Genomic DNA, 17,813 nt, shown 5'->3' on the forward strand with positions numbered 1-17,813 from the left:
TACAAGCCGCAGCATCGTCTCCCTGGAGGCTGCACGGTCGCCACGGCAACCCCTTCCTGTCGCCATAGCAACCGCCCTCCCCGGCAGCACGGCCCCCACCCTCGCCATGGTCGCGCCCCCCTCCCGTCGCCACGGCACCGCACCTCCCCGCGGGGCGGGCCGGCGGTGACGCGGCGGAGGTGACGCGCGGGGCGCTGGTACCGGGGCGCTCGGCGCTGTCTCCTTGTCCCCATCACGGCTCCCGCTCGGTCCCCCCGCGCCGCCATGTCCGCGCCCGGCAGCGGCGGCGACTTCGGGAACCCGCTCAGGAAGTTCAAGCTGGTCTTCCTGGGCGAGCAGAGCGGTGAGAGCCGGGCCGGGCCCGGGCGGAACCTGGAGGGGCCGGCGGGGCGGGGACAGCGCCCGGGGCCGTGCGAGGCCGAGGCCACGCTGTGCCCGGGGTGGGGGACGCGGTTCGGGCCTGGCGGGGCCCGCCGGGCCCGGGGAGGGGCGGCCCGGCCTGAGGCCTCCGCGGGCGGGGCTGGAGGGGATCGGGGCTCCATTTCGTCTTTCCCATCGACCGGGGCTCCGTTCCGCCCTCCCGGGCCCGCAGTGCGCCCGCAGCCCGTGCGGGGAGGGGGCCCCAGAGCTGCGGGGGCTCCCGGCGGCTGCGCTGCCCCCCCTGGCCGCGGCCTCCCTCCCAGCCGCGGAGGTTTCGTTTTGCCTCAAATGGCCTCCCTTTTGTGCCCCTTCCCTGGGAATAGGACGAGTTGTGTGTTTCCTTGCAATCGTGCTGTTTTCTCGCTGGGAGTGTCTAAGGCCCGTTGGACAGGGCTTGGAGCCACCTGGACTGTCGAAGGTGTCCCTGCCCACGACAGGGGTGGAACAGCATGAGCTTTAAGGTCCCTTCCATCCCAAACCATCGTGGGGTTATTACTCCTCACCTTCTCCTCGAGCCCAGAACTGGAGGTCTTGGAGGGATTTCCAGAAGTTTTCTAATTTCCCAGCCTTTTCAATGCAGGATTGACATTGCTGCTGATAGACATTTGTCTAATCTGTCTTTAACTCTCTCCAATGTTCTTCATTTCACAACCTTTTTAGGCAATTTATTCCTCTTTCCTCTTCTATCCATATCCTTTGAATTTTTCTTGGCTTCCTCCAGCTTCCTGAGCCAGAATTGGAGCTTTGTCTTTCACTTCTTGTCAGTTATGCACTTTGTCTCTTGATGATATTTGGAGATGAAAATTTAAAGTTTTGAAACAAACCACCAGAGTTTGCTCTGTATCTGAAATCCTGCTACGAAGGAAGGATGGGAGTGTGGAATGTTGCTTTTCCATGCAGCCAGAGGCAGCAGAACAGCATCTGGGATATCACCTGCTTTGTTTTGATGTTTATGTCCCAGACTTGGGGATTACATAAGGAGCAGAACAGGGTAACAAAGCAGATTTATTGCTTGCCCAAAGCAAACAACCAGTTCTTTGTTATCAACACACCTGATTTGAGAGACAGATTATCACCATGATTCATTTTGGACCTGCAGAGATTGATCTGCCTCTGTCATGTTGGGACTGAAATTTCTGGCTGGCTATTTCCCAGGAAGGTGTAGCTGGAATGGGAATGCCCTGAGATTGGCAGCTGCTGTCAGATCAGTGCCACTCCCAAAGCAGTGATAATTGTTTTTTCCACTGCTGCTTGAAAGTAATTTTTCTCTTCTCTTGTAGTTGGGAAGACCTCCCTGATCACCAGGTTTATGTATGACAGTTTTGACAATACTTACCAGGTATGTGATACTATTTATTTGCTTTTTAAATACATATTTATGGATAAATCTATGCCCTGCTGTTCAGATAGATGCCTGGGAGCCCATATCTCCATGAGATGTCAGTTCAAGATCAGGTAAGAGGTTAAAATGTGCTGTAAGATGGAGATGAAGCTTCATGATTAAATCAAAGCATCCAGTGTGATGTCAGGAAGTGCAGTGTCCAAAAAGGCAGCAAGGTTTAGATCCCCTTTGGATGTGGGGTAGATTCTGTGAGAAGCCTTGAGGAAAATGGGGAGAACATTCTTTTATGGGAAGATGCTGGCCAGGATTTCTGGTGATGGATATGGGAGCCTCAGGAAATGGAGAATGAATAAAAACCCAACATCATCTAACATTCTTAGTCTCTGTTATCTTTAGAGCTTCCATTTCAGTCGGAATAATTGAGTCTGGAGTGTGTAGATGGATCTGCCAGAAGTCAGCTTGGTATATTTTGTCTCTCAAATTTTTTATTACTATTTTTTGACTAAAGGACTAAAGATAGGAAAAGCTAGGGAAATCTTGGCAGGCAAAGAGGGGAATGGGGATGAAGAGGCTGCAGGTGAAAAGAAGATGTGTAAGAGGCCTGAAGGTTTGGGGAAGAATTAATTGCATGAAAGGCATTCAGAAGTATTTCATGGGAATATCAAATATCTGTAGAGCAGATGAGATTAGGGCTTTTTCTTTTAATTCAGCCTGGAAAAGTTACTGGTTTAGATTGGGGTGATTTGAAGTTGAGGACAAGTCACTTGCTAGAACTGGATCCTCTTGTGCTTCCTGTGTTTTTTCTTCTCCTGTGCTTCCTTTCTTTTTCTGACTCTTGTAAGATGCTCTCATAGATTTATTTATTGCTTATTGTAGTTGTTATAAATCATGGCCTGGGTGGAAAATAGACCTCCCAGAAATAAATTCTCCCTCCCAAAACTGACTCTGTTGCTCTTTTCCAATTATCCAGTGGTACACATTCAGCTGTTTAAGAGTGGGGACAATTTGCCTAAAACACTCCAATCTGTTACATCAGGAGCTCTCTCCTCTTTTCCTGGGGTTTTGATGGGCTGGGACAGCTTGCTTGAAGTGCCTGGGAATGCACCTAACTTAGTGCATTATTTTAAATGCCTTTATGCTGGGATTGCCATAGCAATGGGAACGGGAGTGGATGCAGACCTGCCTGGGAAATGAAGCTGCTGAATGTCACTGGAAGGGAAGCACATTCTGAAGTGGAAAGGCCTGGATAAACATGGCTTTTTAGCTTTCAGTTGCCCATATTTTATAGATCTCGTTTGTTCTACCTTTTGGGTATTTCTAACAAGATAATTCTTACCAAACTGAATTGGAGCAGGCCAGAAGGAGCTGCCAGCTCAGATATGATCCGTGTGGAGATACAGGAATCTCTGAGGTTAAAATCTAGACTCAGGGGTTCTTGTGAAGCTGAGAAGTGTTGAAGGATGCAGTGAAATGCAGCTGGTGCAGATCCCCAGATTGCTTTGTTTTTATCACCTCAGTTGAAGGCAATTGAAGGCAAATCACTTCACCAGCGTCATAACAAGTTTGTGAACATTTCTGAGAGTTTGTGCAGAAAGGGGATGCAGGAAGGCAAGTCACAGCTCCTAATGCTTCTCCTCTTTCCAGGCAACCATTGGAATTGATTTTCTGTCCAAAACAATGTACCTGGAGGACCGCACGGTGAGTGGGGCAGGGGTGGGGTGGCTGGGAGGGCTCTTCCCCCTGGCCCTTCCTCCAGCAGCTGCTGGAAACCCCCAGCAGCCTCCAGAGAACCAACCTTGGTTGAATCCCATCACTGGTACAAGATCTGATACCTTATCAGGAAGTCAAAATCTTCCATGGAAAATTGGGGCTGGATAATGGCCACATCCCAGGGAATGTGTTCCCTGTTGTGTGGACCTGCTTTAGGTGCAGTTTGCTCCCTGAATTTGCAGCTCTGCCTCTGGGATTGTCAGGGTGAAAAGGGCTGAGCAGATCTCAGGTATCACAGAATATCCTGAGCTGGAAAGGACCCACATGGCTCATCCAGTGCAGCTCCTGAAGCCAATAAAAAGCCAAGGAGTTGGTGTTCCAAGTCTTGAAGTCCTTCATGATTAGACCTTGTTCCTCCTCCTAGGAAGCTCCTGTAGTAACATAGCTCTCACCTACTGCAATAAAGCAACTTGGGATTTAGCCTGCATGAGATTCCTGTTTGCACAGGGACCTCTCACTCCCTTTACCTGGATTTCCTCTCATATTTGTGGGTTTGCTCATGTTTTGCCAATATTTTCCTTTTTCCCATTTTGCTGCTGTGTGAGGAGTGTGACAGAGCTGTGGGGAGCAGGGAACACTCTTGTGTGGAGCTTTGGGCCTGCTGCTAACAAAGAAGTCTCTTCCCAGTGTGTGTGCTGAGTTTCCTGAGAGTTTCTCTACCGTTTTACCAATGATTCCCTCTTAGAAAAGCCCTTCCTTAACCTTTGTTTAAGGCAAAGATCCTGGGAATGCTGCTTGACACCTGCGGATGCCTGTGTACTGTTATAGTGGTGTGGGTTTCTCATGGTTGTGTAAGTCAGGATGTTATTCACCTGCTGCCCTGCTATCCAGAAAATCCCATTTTCCTCCCAATGTTGGAATGCTATGAGCTTTCCTGATTATGTATGTGGTCCACAGATCCCATCAAGCCTGTTCAAATAACAGAGGTGTGGAGTGTGGATAAGAGGAGGGTCAAATACAAGCAAACAAGCTGGGAAAATTCAGACACTGGAATAGTTTCTCAGATATGGTTAATGCTGGATTTTGCAATAGGCTTTGATTTCTGGGCTAGAAACAAGGAATGCTGAGTCTCCAGCTGGGATGTGTGCTTTGGTGGATTTGATATGGCCTTACAGCAAATAATGTATCCTGAAATTGTACCTGTGCTGTGGCTGTCTCTCTCTCGGAGCCCTGGCTCTGTTTTTGCCTCAGCTAGCTTGAGAGACAAACCACAGTTGGAAGGATTTTTCCTCAGGGCCCTAAAGATCCCAGGAGTAGCTGTGAACCTTTTCCTTTAGAGAGATCAGGTTCCCGTCGATGGCAAAGGAAGGTCTGCACTTGATCCAGGGGGAATCATGGCTTTATTCAGTCTTTCTCCTGTGGTCCTGCCCCTGCCTGGGTCAGGAGCCTGGTCCCTGTCCCCCAGCCAAGAGGAAGTTTCCACATGCTTTTCTGGCTTATATCCAGGGAAGGGGTTACACGTGGGGACAAGCCACTACCCAATCAGGGATAAGGTGGGAGTGGAACAGAGTTGGATTACATTCCAGTGTGGGAGAATGGGCGGGGAAAAGGGTCAGGGACAAACCTCGGGATGATACATTTTCCAGGGGAACATGGGGGTACAGAAGAAACCATTACAAAACCCAATATAAAAATGAAATACAATATAAACCCAAATAATACACGGCAACACTGTGCTCCATCACTCAGCTCTAAACATGACCTGGACAAGCTAGCAGAAGAGATCCTCATCCCTGGAAGTGTCCAAGACCAGGTTGGACAGGGCTTGGAGCATCTTGGTCCAGTGGAAGATGTCCCTACCCATGGCAGGGGTGGAATGAGATGAGCTTTAAGATCCTATCCAACCTAAACCATTCTGGGATTCCATGAAATACATGTGGAATTTGTTTCTTTAAAACCATCTCCCAGGAAGGGCAGCAGTGTAACATTCCCAGCATTGGGATGTGTGGCATTAAGTGAGCTGGAGCCACCAGAAGCCCCATCCTCAGTCCTGGCTGTCAGGAGCCGCATTCATGTGCCAGTTCCCCTCATTCCTAACAGACTGAGCAGTTCTTCCTCCTTTGTGTGTCTATACCTTCCCAGCCTTGTTGGATCGCAGTGCAGGAGAAGCCAGCCTGGAGGGTGGTTGCTCTAGTTTTCCAGTGGGATTATCCAGGCTGGGCTGAGGTGGTCCTTAGGGGCAGGAGTCCCACATCTGGCCAGCTGCTTGTATGGCTGTTCTGGCAGGATCCCTGAGGTCTGGCTGTGCATTTCCCTTGTCAGCTGGTGCAGTGAGGAGGGATTTAGAGCTCTTCTGGTTTCTGGTGTTGACACGTGTGTGATATTCCTGGGTGTGTAGAGGGAGGGGTGTTCCCAGACCTCGGGAAGTGTCGCTGCCTCGTTTCACATTTCTGTTCCATTTGAACTTTCCTTTTGTTGCCTTAGTTTTGCTTTGCAACTTATTTTTATTTATTTATTTTGATTTAATTTGAGTTTTGGTTTTGTTCTCCATTTTCTTGCTGTTCCCCTTCCCCTACACTTTTCCATTTCCCAGATCAGGCTGCAGCTGTGGGACACAGCTGGCCAGGAGAGGTTCCTCATTCCCAGCTCCATCCATGACTCTGCTGTGGCTCTCATTGTCTTTGACATCACAAGTAGGTATTGAGCCCAGGGTCTGCAGGGACCTTGCTTTTAACACTTATCATTACTCTGGAAGTGGTGGTGGTACCCAAAAAGAGCTAAAATAGCCCATCAGCCACCTGTGGGTGTTGGCAGGGATTGGAAATTCCAGTGTCTGTGCTGGTTGTTGGTAGCCTTTGGAAAGCTTTACTGTTTTTCTGGTTTTTTTATTTTTCTAACTTCAAAATTATTTTTCTTTTTCATTTCTGGGTAAGGAGAGAGGTTATACAAGTTATAGCTTCAGGTGCCAAAGCAGAGGAATGTTATCAAAGTAGGTAAAACAAGACAAGACCCTTTTAAACAGAAGCTGTGGAGTGACTTAGGAGGATTCAATATTCCCATTTTGTTGGAAAAGAGACCTGAAGACTCATGAGAAAGCTTTTGAAAGAGGAGAGATGCAACAACCACAATTTCTAAAGAACAAACAAGCTTAGAGGGAAATTCTCTAACTCTTGACATGAACGTTTTAATACAAGATAGGAAGTTATGAAGAGAATTATTTCAGTTTAGCTCCTTGTTATTGATTCCACTTGATCAGGTGGGGGTTTTGTTAATCTACAGTATCAGGATTTATATATATTTCAGTAAACAGCACAGGTGGAAAAGCTCTGGCCCAGGTTTATAATGTTACAAACAAGTTTATAGTGAGGACCAGGTGTTGCTAGAGGACATGAAAAGAATGATACTCACAGTAAGTCGCCAGAGCAAAAAGAAGGGAAGTTTATTTACTTGACTTCGCTTATATAGATTCTGGACAATGACCAGGGATTGGAGAATAAGGTTGCCACCTCTCCACCCCACTGGCCAGACTAGAAGTCCATCAATTGTCCCTCCTCGGAGAGGAATACGAAAACAATCACTTTGTTTATGTTACAATCTGTGAGAAACCCCACTACAAAAATTCTAACAATCAGAAGGCTGAAACTCAGGGCAACAACCAGGCGTTTGTTTTACTCTGCTAGGCCAAAGTGCTTAACAAATAATAGGCTGTGATTTATCCTCACTATTCAGGGCAAATAATTTCCTGGTATTTCTCCCAGTCCTGGAGAGAATTCTGAGGGAATTCCTGGTTTGGTGCAAATGATGTCAAACTGACCTATTTGGGGAGCACAGTGATGTGCAGGTGGTGGCCTGTGCTGGGGAATTCTCCTGGCTGAGGCAGCGGGGCAGGATGCACACCTTGGCATAATTTTTCCCACTGTACAAGTCCAGGATGCTGTTTATCCAGGCAGCTGGAAACATTTTGCCAGTCCAGGTTGTTCTTAACAGCTCCCAGCCATGTCAGAAGAAATTAAGTAACAGCTGATCTCATCATTCTTCAGTAACGGGCTGATCTTTGCATATAATTTAATTTTGTTCTTAGTGACTGAGAGGTTTAAAGTTTTCTTGTGTTGCAGAAGGGACATGCTCGGGTACTTCTGGGAGCACAATGAAATTGTTTAGTTATTGTTGATGTGCTGGACATCCCAAAATGTAGGTGGAGAGATCCATGAGGAGAGTCCATACTCAGCTCAGGCCCCTCCTGAAGGTTGTTCCTAAGAGAGGCTGAGCTCATTCCTGGTGTCCCACAGTGGTTATTTATATTTTTCCTTCTAAAATGGGTGCACACAAACCTGGACTTGTGGAAATGCAACAAACCTGGGCCACTTCAGGGGTGTCTGTGTGGTACCTGCTCACTGGAGACCTTCCCTCAAAGAGCATTACCCTGCACAAATAACAAATTAAACTAATTTAATGAATTTAACAAATTAAACAAATTACCTGGGTCAGCTCTGTGGTGCTTCCTCCAGTTGCCTTTTGCCTGTGAGTCTGAAGGTTTGGGGTGGCTCAGTCACCACCTGGGTGAATGTTCATGGTGAATATTCCAGTGTAACAGCACTGTCCAGGGAGGCTGTGGAAGCTTGGGAAGTCCAGGAGCTGTTGGCATTAGTCTGATCTTCCAGCTCTGCTGTGACACTGCCCAGGTGCTCCCAGTTTGTCACCTTGAGTTTCCTGAGATAGAGAAGAGCCCTGACTTCTGTCACCCTGGTTTTTCTGAGTTTTTTAAAGCCTTTTGATTGTTCATAAAAATGGAGTCAGACCTTTTAGCTACTGTACAATATTAGGAGCAGTTTCTATCTTTTTCCCACATATGTAACATAAACAAATCCTTTGTTTTTCATTCTCTGTCCTTTGTTTGCATATTTCTAACCTGAAAACAATTGTAACTGACGGCTGGTCTGGACAGTTGGCTGAGAGGTGAAAACTCCAAAAGCCAATCTTCAGCCAGACCCACAAATGTATAAAAAGTAAGAAATAAACAGGCAGAGGGCTCTCCGCCTTGTTCTCTGCCTTGGCTCAGCCTTGAGCTCTCTCAGAGGAACAACTCTGCCCTGCGAAATTTCTCGTCTACATGTGATTGCTTTGCGTATCCCAATCACAGACTTCTGCTCATGTAATCAAGTCTGCCTTCAAAATGAAGCAAGAGCTAATTGCCTTAACTATAAACCCTAATCTTCCTTAAGCCCCAGGGCATCAGCTCGCCATTCCCTGATGTAGATATGATGTTGTTTTGAATCTGACTGCAGCCCTGTGCTTTATCAGCTTCTCTTCCTCTTCTAAGCAAGCAATGATTGGTCCTGAGGAAGCTGATTTTTCCTTGATGAGCTTCCTCATTAACTGGTGCTCTGCCTTCCTGCTAGGATTATTTGTGGCTGTAAACTGGGAACCAGTGGGTGCCTCCATAAAACTGTTGGGAATGAGGAGCAATCCTATTTTCAGGCACTGTGGGGCGAAGGAAAAGGAGGCACTCCCAGCGTGGAAAGCTTTTTATTTGGGGTGTTTGGGGAGTTTTTGAGCAGTGCTGGTTCAGCCAAGCCTGTCCCAGACCTTGGAGCTGTCATATATAATAATATATAATAATATATAATAATATATAATAATATATAATAATATATAATAATAACAGTTTGGGTTCAAACTCTACCTGGCCCAGCATTTTTGTGACTCCTGTGCTGCTCTGGAAGGGAGAACCCCATGTCCTTTGCACCACCTGAACCCTGCAGTGTGTGACATTTGCTTTCCTTTCTGCTGGATTTTAAGTTAATCGTTGCTTCAATGTCACTGAAGATCCCCACTGCCATCACATGGATGCTCTGTGCTGGAGGCTGGATGCTGTTTTCTTGCCTGCTGTCTGCCCTGTGGGAGTTGCCCCAAAAGCTTTGATCAGAGATGCTCCAGGCTATGAGTCCTGTGTGTCCATAATCCTGGGGGATGAGTGCTGTACTGTTGGCTATCCCCAGTAATGAGGTGGGAGCCAAATCCTAGAGAGGTTTGGGAGTAGCAGGATCTCTGGGTGAGCAAAGGAGGGAATTAAAGCACTTTACAAACAGATCCAGGAAACAGCTCTGCTGTGGTTGGATTTGGGGCGAGATGACAAAGTCACCTCAGCTGCTGCAGCTGGGTGTGGAAGTGGCCTTTTCCCTAAAGGGTTTTCCTGCTCTCTCTCCTCTCCCTGGTGGGCCGGGCTGGCCCCAGCAGGTCCGGCTGCAGCTTTGGGACACAGCGGGGCAGGAGCGGTTCCGCAGCCTCATCCCCAGCTACATCCGTGACTCCACCATCGCCGTCGTGGTCTATGACATCACAAGTGAGTGGGGCCTGGTGACAGTGCAGGGGGGTGGTGCTCTGCTGTGTCCTTGTTAGAAACACCCCACAGAAGCAGAACTGAGAAGTTACAACCACAAGTTCTGAAAAAACATCATTAAAATCAGAAATGTTTTCCCCCCTTCCTTGTTTTCTTTTCTGGGTGGGAAATAATTGATGTGGGATGGTGAGTTTGGAGAAGCACCTGAGTCCAAGTGAAGCATTTTCCCTGTTATAAAGGAGTTTTACCCTCAGCTTTGCTATTTCATTCTTCCCTGCAGACTTGAATTCTTTCCAGCAAACTTCCAAGTGGATCGATGATGTCAGGACAGAGCGAGGCAGTGATGTCATCATCATGTTGGTGGGGAACAAAACCGACCTGGCAGACAAGAGGTAACGGAAGAAACTGGGCCCTGATGTCCTGCCCAGAGCCACCAAGGACTGGGGCCAATCTGGGCTTAAAACAAGGCTTGGTTTTAAACACATTGTTTGCTTGTCAGGAAATTCTCATTTCTGGTTTCAGCAAAAGTTATCCCCTTTGCTGTCCAACAAATAGTTTAAAACAAACCCACCTAAAAAAATTACTTAAGTAGCTCTGCACTGCTTTCTCAGTGTGATATTTTGTCTGATTTTCCTTTTCACATTGAGGTAAAGGCTAAAAGCTGCCTGTAAAAGCAGGGAAATCAGCTGATTTTCACTATTTTCCACCAGTTTCTCTCACACTCTGTGCACATGCAGCTGGAAGTTCATGGCACAATTTCTCATTAAGATGCAGCACAAACTTTTGTAGGATTGATCTAAAAGTATGAATTTCTCTGAGTGTAAATTTCATGTCATACATAACAGACACTGAGCTTGTGGATGTGTGAAAGGAAAGCAGATCAGCAAAACCCAAACTTCCCCCAAAGAGAGACCCAAAACTTTAATTAGACTCCTAAAATGACACAGACTTAATGTTTTGGGAGATACCATAAAGCATTTTGCTTTAAAACTCTTAATTCTACAGCACATCAACCAAAATAACCAATGTAATTGGTTCTTAGAAGAGCACAGGCTTTACTTTGTGTTCCTATTTCAAATCCTTCTCTGGATTGTTGATTCAACAATAATTTTGTTGAATATTTTCAGAGATTTTTGTTCCTTAGGAAGGTATCAGGAGCAGTGTAGGTAAGGGAAGGTTTTTATTTTAATGGGTGGTGCCAGAAGCAGTTGGCAAAGGGAAGATGGAGTGAACCAGGCAGTTCCAGTCCTTCCAACTGAAACATCCTCACACACCCCAGAAATGTGGGCGTTGGGTGTCAGGGAATGTGTGAGGGCTTGAAACCATGGGGGGATTTTGATCTGATGCACAGAAAATCACCTCAGGAAGGTAGAACTGGCAACCACCTGTATCTCACAGCAAAAGAGTCTTAAAAAAATAAAATTCTTGTACTTTGGCTGTTTGCAAGATTTTCCTGATCAAAGGAGAACAATTTATAGATGAAATTAATGTTTTCTCAGCAAAATCTTGGCTTTTATTTGAATATCATTGTTCACTCTATTTCTTGGGATGATGGGCAGAGTTATCTGAGTGTTCCATTGTGGGACATTCCCACATTTTAAATTTTTACCCCTGCTTTACTCACTCCTGCAATTACACATTCCTTCAGGATGCGTTGTGATATGGATTTTCTCCTGTGATTCTGGTGGGTTTGTGTCCCAACATCCCCAGCATCCCTGGCTGTTTGCCCTGCAGGGTTTTAGTTTTCATGTCCAGCAGGAAAAGCAGGAATAATTCTACTTGGCTTTTCCCACTTCACTGAGCAGCATTTTGAGGTGTCCTGTGCCTTGCACTTTGGAAATATTCCTAAAACTTGGTGCTCAGAGCTTTGGGAATACAATAAAAATATGTACAGTTCATTTTGCTTAAGAATTCCATGTGTGATGAACTCATGGTCTGTCCCTGAAATTGTTCACAAAGACAAAATCCAAGATGTTTTTTTCCCTGAGCCAGCTCTGGATTTTGACCACTGAGCCTCTCCCATGCCTTCCTGGGAGCTGGGAATAACTGCAGCTCCCTGACTGACTAACCTGGCATTTCTAATTCCTCTCAAAATCTAGTTTCATGTGAAACTAGAAAGCCCAATGGGATCATTTCAGCCTTGGAGTATTTCCTGATGGTGCACAACAGCTGGCTTGGCACTGGTGGAAGAATTAAAAATACCAGAAAACTGAAGCAGCTACAGGTGAAGTTCATGCAGCACTGGAAATTCTTGTTTTGGAGCTGAATGTCCTGGTGTGGGCTGAAATTTGGAATGATGAGGAAGGGAATATCCAGGTGTCAGTAACAGGAGCTGCCTTGTCTTTCTTTTCAAAGGAAGTTGGATTTGTGTGAGGCTGAAATTCTGAGCCTGTAAGGCTGGACAAAGCCACCTTTGGTGTCACAAAGGTGACATTTTTGAGGCAGAATACAGGGAAGCCATTCATCCTCTGATAAAAACCAGGGATGAGGCAAGTTCTGAGGCCAAAAAGCAGCACTAAAAATAGCCCTGTTCCTGTTCAGTGCAGCCTGGTAAGTTTTTCATTCCACTCAATGTTGCTTCAGTTGGTGGCTGGGTTTGGTTTTTTTTTTTTTTTTTGTTTTGTTTTGTTTTGTTTTGTTTTTTGGGGGGTTTTTTGTTTGTTTTTTTTTTTTTTTTTTTTTGTTGTTTTGTTTTGTTTGTTTGTTTGGGTTTTTTTGTTGTTGTTGGTTTGGTTTGTTTGTTTGTTTGTTTGTTTGTTTTTTCTCCCTGCAGCTTTCTTTCTCTCATTTTTGGACTCTTTTGCTTTGGTTTGGTCTTTCTGCTCTGTGATTTGTTTTCATTACTGGAGACAGGTTTCTGTAGAGGAGGGTGAGGAAAAAGCCCAAGAGCTGAATGTGCTGTGTGTTTGAAAGCAGTGCTAAAGCAGGACTTAATAGTACACAGGGTGGTGCTCAGAGGGGCAATTCCAGGTGCTTGTCCCCAAGCTGCTGCACTGTCCCTGCTGCTGAAGCCTTTCTGGAGTCTTTGTGTCACCTCACAACATTCCCTCTGTTAGATTTGGGAAACTCCCTGTCTGGGTGTGGGGATTTTTCCTTCCCTGGAATGCTGTGGATGAGACTCAGATGTTCTGCACAAGCTTCATCCTGTGCTGCTCATCTGCCACAACTCCAGGTGTTCCCTGGGGAGCTTCCCTGAGGTGGTTTCACTCCAAACTGAAAGACCTGGGGGTGGTGAAGCCTTGAGGGTCCTGAGGTGGGCTGTACCCTCTTGGAGGGCGAGCAGCAACTCATTCCCAGCCATCTCTAACTCTTCCTTCTGTTCCTTGTGTCTCTTTTCCACCTTTGTGCAGGCAAATTACCACAGAGGAAGGGGAACAGAGAGCCAAAGAGCTGAATGTGATGTTCATTGAGACCAGTGCAAAGACTGGCTACAACGTGAAACAGGTAAGTCCAGGCTGTGTTCTCAGTCAGGAATCTGTCCCTCACTGCTCAGGCTCTGCTCCAGGGTGGCTCTGTGATCTTGCAGGAATTTCCTCTTGTTTAATGCCAACCCCTATGATGTTTCCTGGTTTATGTAGTGCAAGCTCCTTTCCTGTTGATTCCCTGTCAAAGCTAAACCTTGAAACAAAGGAGAACTCACTCCAGAATGTGCTGAGGGATGGGAAAGGGGAAAAAAAATCATTGTTTTGTGCAGCTAGTCAGCTGGAATTTGGTTTGGTTCAGTCAATGCACTGTTTGCTGAAATCACTGCTGATATCAGTGGGGAGAATTGTTTCTGCTGATGCACTGGAGTAGAAGTTCCTCCTTCTGTTTGCCAGCCAGAGAATCTTGAAATATTTTAGGGGAATTGAGGTTGGAAGGGATCTCTGGAAATCACCCCTTCCAACCCTCATGCTCAGAGCAGGCTGCCCAGAGCTGACTCCAGCTGAGTTTGGAATCTCTGAAAGGATAGGGACTGTCCAGGTACGTGTTTGATCAACCAAACAGCAAAATAACCTTTAAATTTTTGTTTTAAGCAGAATTTCTCAGATTTCTGCTTGTGCCCTTTGCCTTGTGCTTGTGAGTCCCCTCTCCACTGGTTCAGGGATTGTTCTGGATATGACAGAGCTTGGAATAAAGAGCTGTGAGCTCTGGAGGAAATTGGGAAACATCCTCAGGAGTTTGCTGCACACCAGCAGCTTGGTACAACCTCACAGTGGAATTAGGAGGCTTTGGGCTCAGTTTTTGTGGCTGTTCTGGATTGAACCCACTTTAGTGTTTGATTTTGACTCGTGTTGCCTTCTTTGCCCAGCGGGTATTCATAGGGAGAGCTGGGATTTGAAGGCTGCAAAATCCAGCAGCTCACTGGGACCTTGGTTTTGCAAGGAACACCCTTTGGAGGGGTGGCTGGGGAGCTGCTCGGAGGGAAATCATCATCAGCAGAGATTGCTCTGGTGTTTGGTGCAGCATAGTTCAGCAGCCTGTCAGTGTCTGCGCTGTGTGAGGGCAGCAGGGTGAGCTCTGAACATTGACCAAGGAATGATGCAAACCCATTTACCGGGTTTTCTGGGGATATCACAGCCCTTCCCAGCTCCAGCACATCCTTCCCAGTGTAACTGCAGCTCCCTGGAAGCAGCACTTCTGCTGAGGAATGGCTGTTTGGCAGCAGGACTGACCTGAAGGGCCAGGCTCTAAAAGCTCAGTTATTCCACAGAGGAATATTCAGTGCCAGCTGAGTGATCAGAAATCCCCAAATGTGCACCCTGTGTGCACAAGCAGAGGCTGGACATGGTAAATGATGTTTGGTGAGTGCAGGAGGGAGTTCCATGAATCCCTGGAAGAATGTTATTAATTAATTCCATGTTCTCTTCAAGCAGGAACAGGTAAAATAAAACTGTTTTTTTGTAGTTCTTTAATATAAGTTCTTTAAAACCTGTTAAATTTCCTACATAAAATTCTCATGGCATTTTTGATCACTGCTCTGCCTGCTAAAGTACCCACTTAATGAGTTCGTACAACTCAGACTCCGAGTCCTGCTGTAAAACAATCTTTTTAACAGGAACTTTTTTCTGACAACCCTTGAGCTTCTCTCTTGCTGCTTTCCAGCTTTTCCGCCGTGTGGCTGCTGCCTTACCTGGGATGGACGGCACATCAGAGAAGAGCAAAGAAGACAGTATCCTTGTTTTACCATGGAATTGGGCAATTATCTGATGTTAAGATGGGCTTACTGACTTTCTTTGGCACCTTGTGGGGACAGACCTTACTGGGCTTTTGCAGGGATTTAGCTGAAACAGGGCATGGAGCTGTTGGAGTGTGAGCAGAGGGATGGAGCAGCTCTGCCATGAGGAAAGGTTGGGAGAATTGGAATTGTTCAGGCTGGAGAAGAGAAGCTTTGGGGTGACCTAATTCAGGCCTTCAGGACCTGAAGAAGCCAAAAAGAAAAATGGAAAGGGGACATTTACAATGGCTTGGAGTGACAGGACAAGGGGGAATGGCTTCCTGCTACCAGAGGGCAGGGTTAGATGGGATATTGGGAAGGAATCCTTCCCTGTGAGGGTGGGGAGGCCCTAGCACAGGGTGCCCAGAGAAGCTGTGGCTGCCCCTGGATCCCTGGAAGTGTCCAAGACCAGGTTGGATGGGGCTTGGAGCAACCTGGACTAGTAGAAGGTGTCCATGCCCATGGCAGGGGGTGGCATTGTGATCTTTAAGATCCCTCCAACCCAAGTCATCCTGGGATTGTATGACCCTGTTTGTGGGCCAGATATAAATGTACACAACTAATGGCCAGCACAAGTTTTCCTTCTCCACTTGAACTGAGGCTGGAATTTCCACTGCTTTAAAATGCCAGAGTTTGTTACTCTTTTTGTCCATCCTCTGAAAGGTCTCACCATGTCCCTGTCTTTGCAGTTACCCTGTGCAGGCAGGCCATGGAGAGACACCAAACAACCCTTTCAGATCCTGTTCTAGGTGATTCCTTGACTGTCCCTGCAGTGATTGACATCAAACTAGAGAAGCCCCCCGAGCAGCCAGTCACGGAGAGTGGGTGCTCCTGCTAACAGCCCCTGCCAGCAGTATCCCCGCTCGGCCGGGCTCCCGGAGAACATCCTGCTCATTGCCACCCCTCTGGGGCTGGAAAACCATTCCTAAGCGAGCGAATCCCTGTGTACTGGTGGGGAGCAGTCCCGGCTGCCCCACTCACTGCAGAATGAGTGTCCTGTCCTTTGAGTTTATTTTTTATGTTGTTGCACTTTGGCACCATGGTGCCCTTCACACTCTCTTCCCCTCTCTCTCTCTCTTCCCTTTCTCCCCCTGTTCCCACCTGGAGCCTCCCTGCTCAGATGTATCTTGTGAATGCCATGGAAAAGCTGCTGAGTTAGGGAAGACAAAAATGAAGGGTTGGGGGGGGGGTTTCCACCTTCCCTCCTGCTTTGCATCCTCCCCCTGCCCTCTCCAGCCCCATCCTGCATCCCCACTTCCTCTGGTAAAAGGCTGCTCCTTGAACCTAAACCAGTCACTTGGACTTGCCTTTTTGGACTCTGCAGGTTCCCTGTTCCCAGGCTTTGCTTCCCGCAGGGCACACGCCCCATGAGTTCCCTGGTTTCGCCTTTCTGTGGATGATCCTGGCTAACTTGCTCACAACTTCCCAGTTTTGCCCCTCGTGTCACACAGGGCCCTGGAAAACCCCAAACTCTGAGAGCTTTGGCCTTGTTGCTCCCATTTGTGTAGCAAGGACATCCCAGAGCCTGTTCCCCTTAGCTGGACTCTCTTCCCATCCAGAGGATGTTGGTGAGTGTTGGCTGCAGACATGGGGGAGGAGGAGAGAACAGAGGCTTTGCAGCCTGAGGCTGGGTGGGGAGAGATCCTCAGGGATTCTAGAAGCAAACAGTGACATGGAATCCATCACTGCAGGGGCAATACCTGCCCTGAGAGTCATGGATGCTCCTCAGGCTCCTTCTCTGATCGCCATTTTCCTGTTCCTCATCACAGGAGCTGCTTCATGCAGAGCAGGACAGCCAAAGCAGAGGGAAGGGCAACATTCCACTCTCATTGCCAGGTTGCTGCTTGATGGAATCATTCCCATTGCCTCTGCCCTTGGAGCAGAGCTCTGGGTGGGACCAGCAGCTGTTTGACTCGTGGGGGAGTTTTAACCTTTGCCAAAGCTGAGGGGAGCAGTGGCAGGGAATTCCTGTCACAGTGGGTGAAGGATTGGATGGTTGGACGCTGCTGAAGGGAATTCTGGTGTCACTCCCCAACCTTAGAGATTGGGAACTGCTTCCTTTCCCCCAGCCCCTGGTTTTGAATCATTTCATAGAGCTTTTCAGAGATTTCCTGGGGTTTTGGGTCCACAAAAAGTTGGTTTGTTAGTTGGAAGAGAGGAGAATTCCACTGTCCTTTCCCCACCTGGCCTGTGTGACACAGAGGATGCTGTGGTAGGACAGTGGTCACAGTGTGACCATGCTGGGGGATGTCAGTGACACTCCCTCCCCTTCTCTGGCAGGGTGTCCCTCAGTCCCTGACACTGTGTGTGCACCTGGGGGCAGGAAGGGACAGCCCTGGGCTGAAATGTGGCAACCCTGGCCTGGCAGCAGGTCACTGAGGTCCCCAGAGTCCCTTCCCCTCCGGGCGAGCTGGCTGCAGGAGGAAGCTGGGATGTGACTCCCCGTTCCCCGCCCCTCGGGAAGCTGATCCCATTCCCTGTACATAGCCCATTGTGGGAATTGCCGGTGTCGGTGTCCGTGTCTGTAGAACAGGTGTTGCTGTCCCTCCTCACAGGCAGCCCTGCTGTCCCTTCATGTTGTTCGAGTCACGGACCGGGGCGGGAGGGGGGGACACCCCAATTACGGGGTGGGGGGTAATTAGTGGAATCCAAATAGTTCCCTTCCCACTGTTTTTCTGGATGTGTTCCTGCCGTGTGTCCGGCCCTGCTGTCTTGTAGCTGTAGCGACTAAGTGTGACTGTAACTGAGTAAGGACTGTGTGACACAGCCACAGTGTATCACAAAATAAATAATTATTTCACCAA

The 17,813-nt window shown here is 47.6% G+C and overlaps 1 protein-coding gene across 3 annotated transcripts; it reads left to right on the forward strand.

Annotated features, from left to right (window-relative positions):
- The first annotated feature begins 175 nt into the window (after positions 1–175).
- RAB41 (RAB41, member RAS oncogene family) lies at positions 176–17,813 on the forward strand. Of its 3 annotated transcripts, none has more exons than XM_040088933.2 (9): positions 203–343; positions 1,701–1,759; positions 3,407–3,460; positions 6,066–6,165; positions 9,707–9,815; positions 10,093–10,204; positions 13,163–13,256; positions 14,898–14,964; positions 15,783–17,813. In XM_040088933.2, exons 2-9 carry the CDS (start codon positions 1,734–1,736, stop codon positions 15,845–15,847), a joined length of 627 nt encoding a protein of 208 aa, XP_039944867.1. In that variant the 5' UTR covers positions 203–343; positions 1,701–1,733; the 3' UTR covers positions 15,848–17,813. The 3 variants fall into 3 exon arrangements, with proteins under 3 accessions (XP_039944866.1, XP_039944867.1, XP_039944868.1); XM_040088934.2 differs by having other exon boundaries at positions 9,710–9,815; XM_040088932.2 differs by lacking the exon at positions 6,066–6,165 and having other exon boundaries at positions 176–343; positions 9,710–9,815.

The sequence above is a fragment of the Hirundo rustica genome, chromosome W (genome assembly GCF_015227805.2).
Source record: "Hirundo rustica isolate bHirRus1 chromosome W, bHirRus1.pri.v3, whole genome shotgun sequence".
Taxonomy (NCBI): Eukaryota; Metazoa; Chordata; class Aves; order Passeriformes; family Hirundinidae; genus Hirundo; species Hirundo rustica.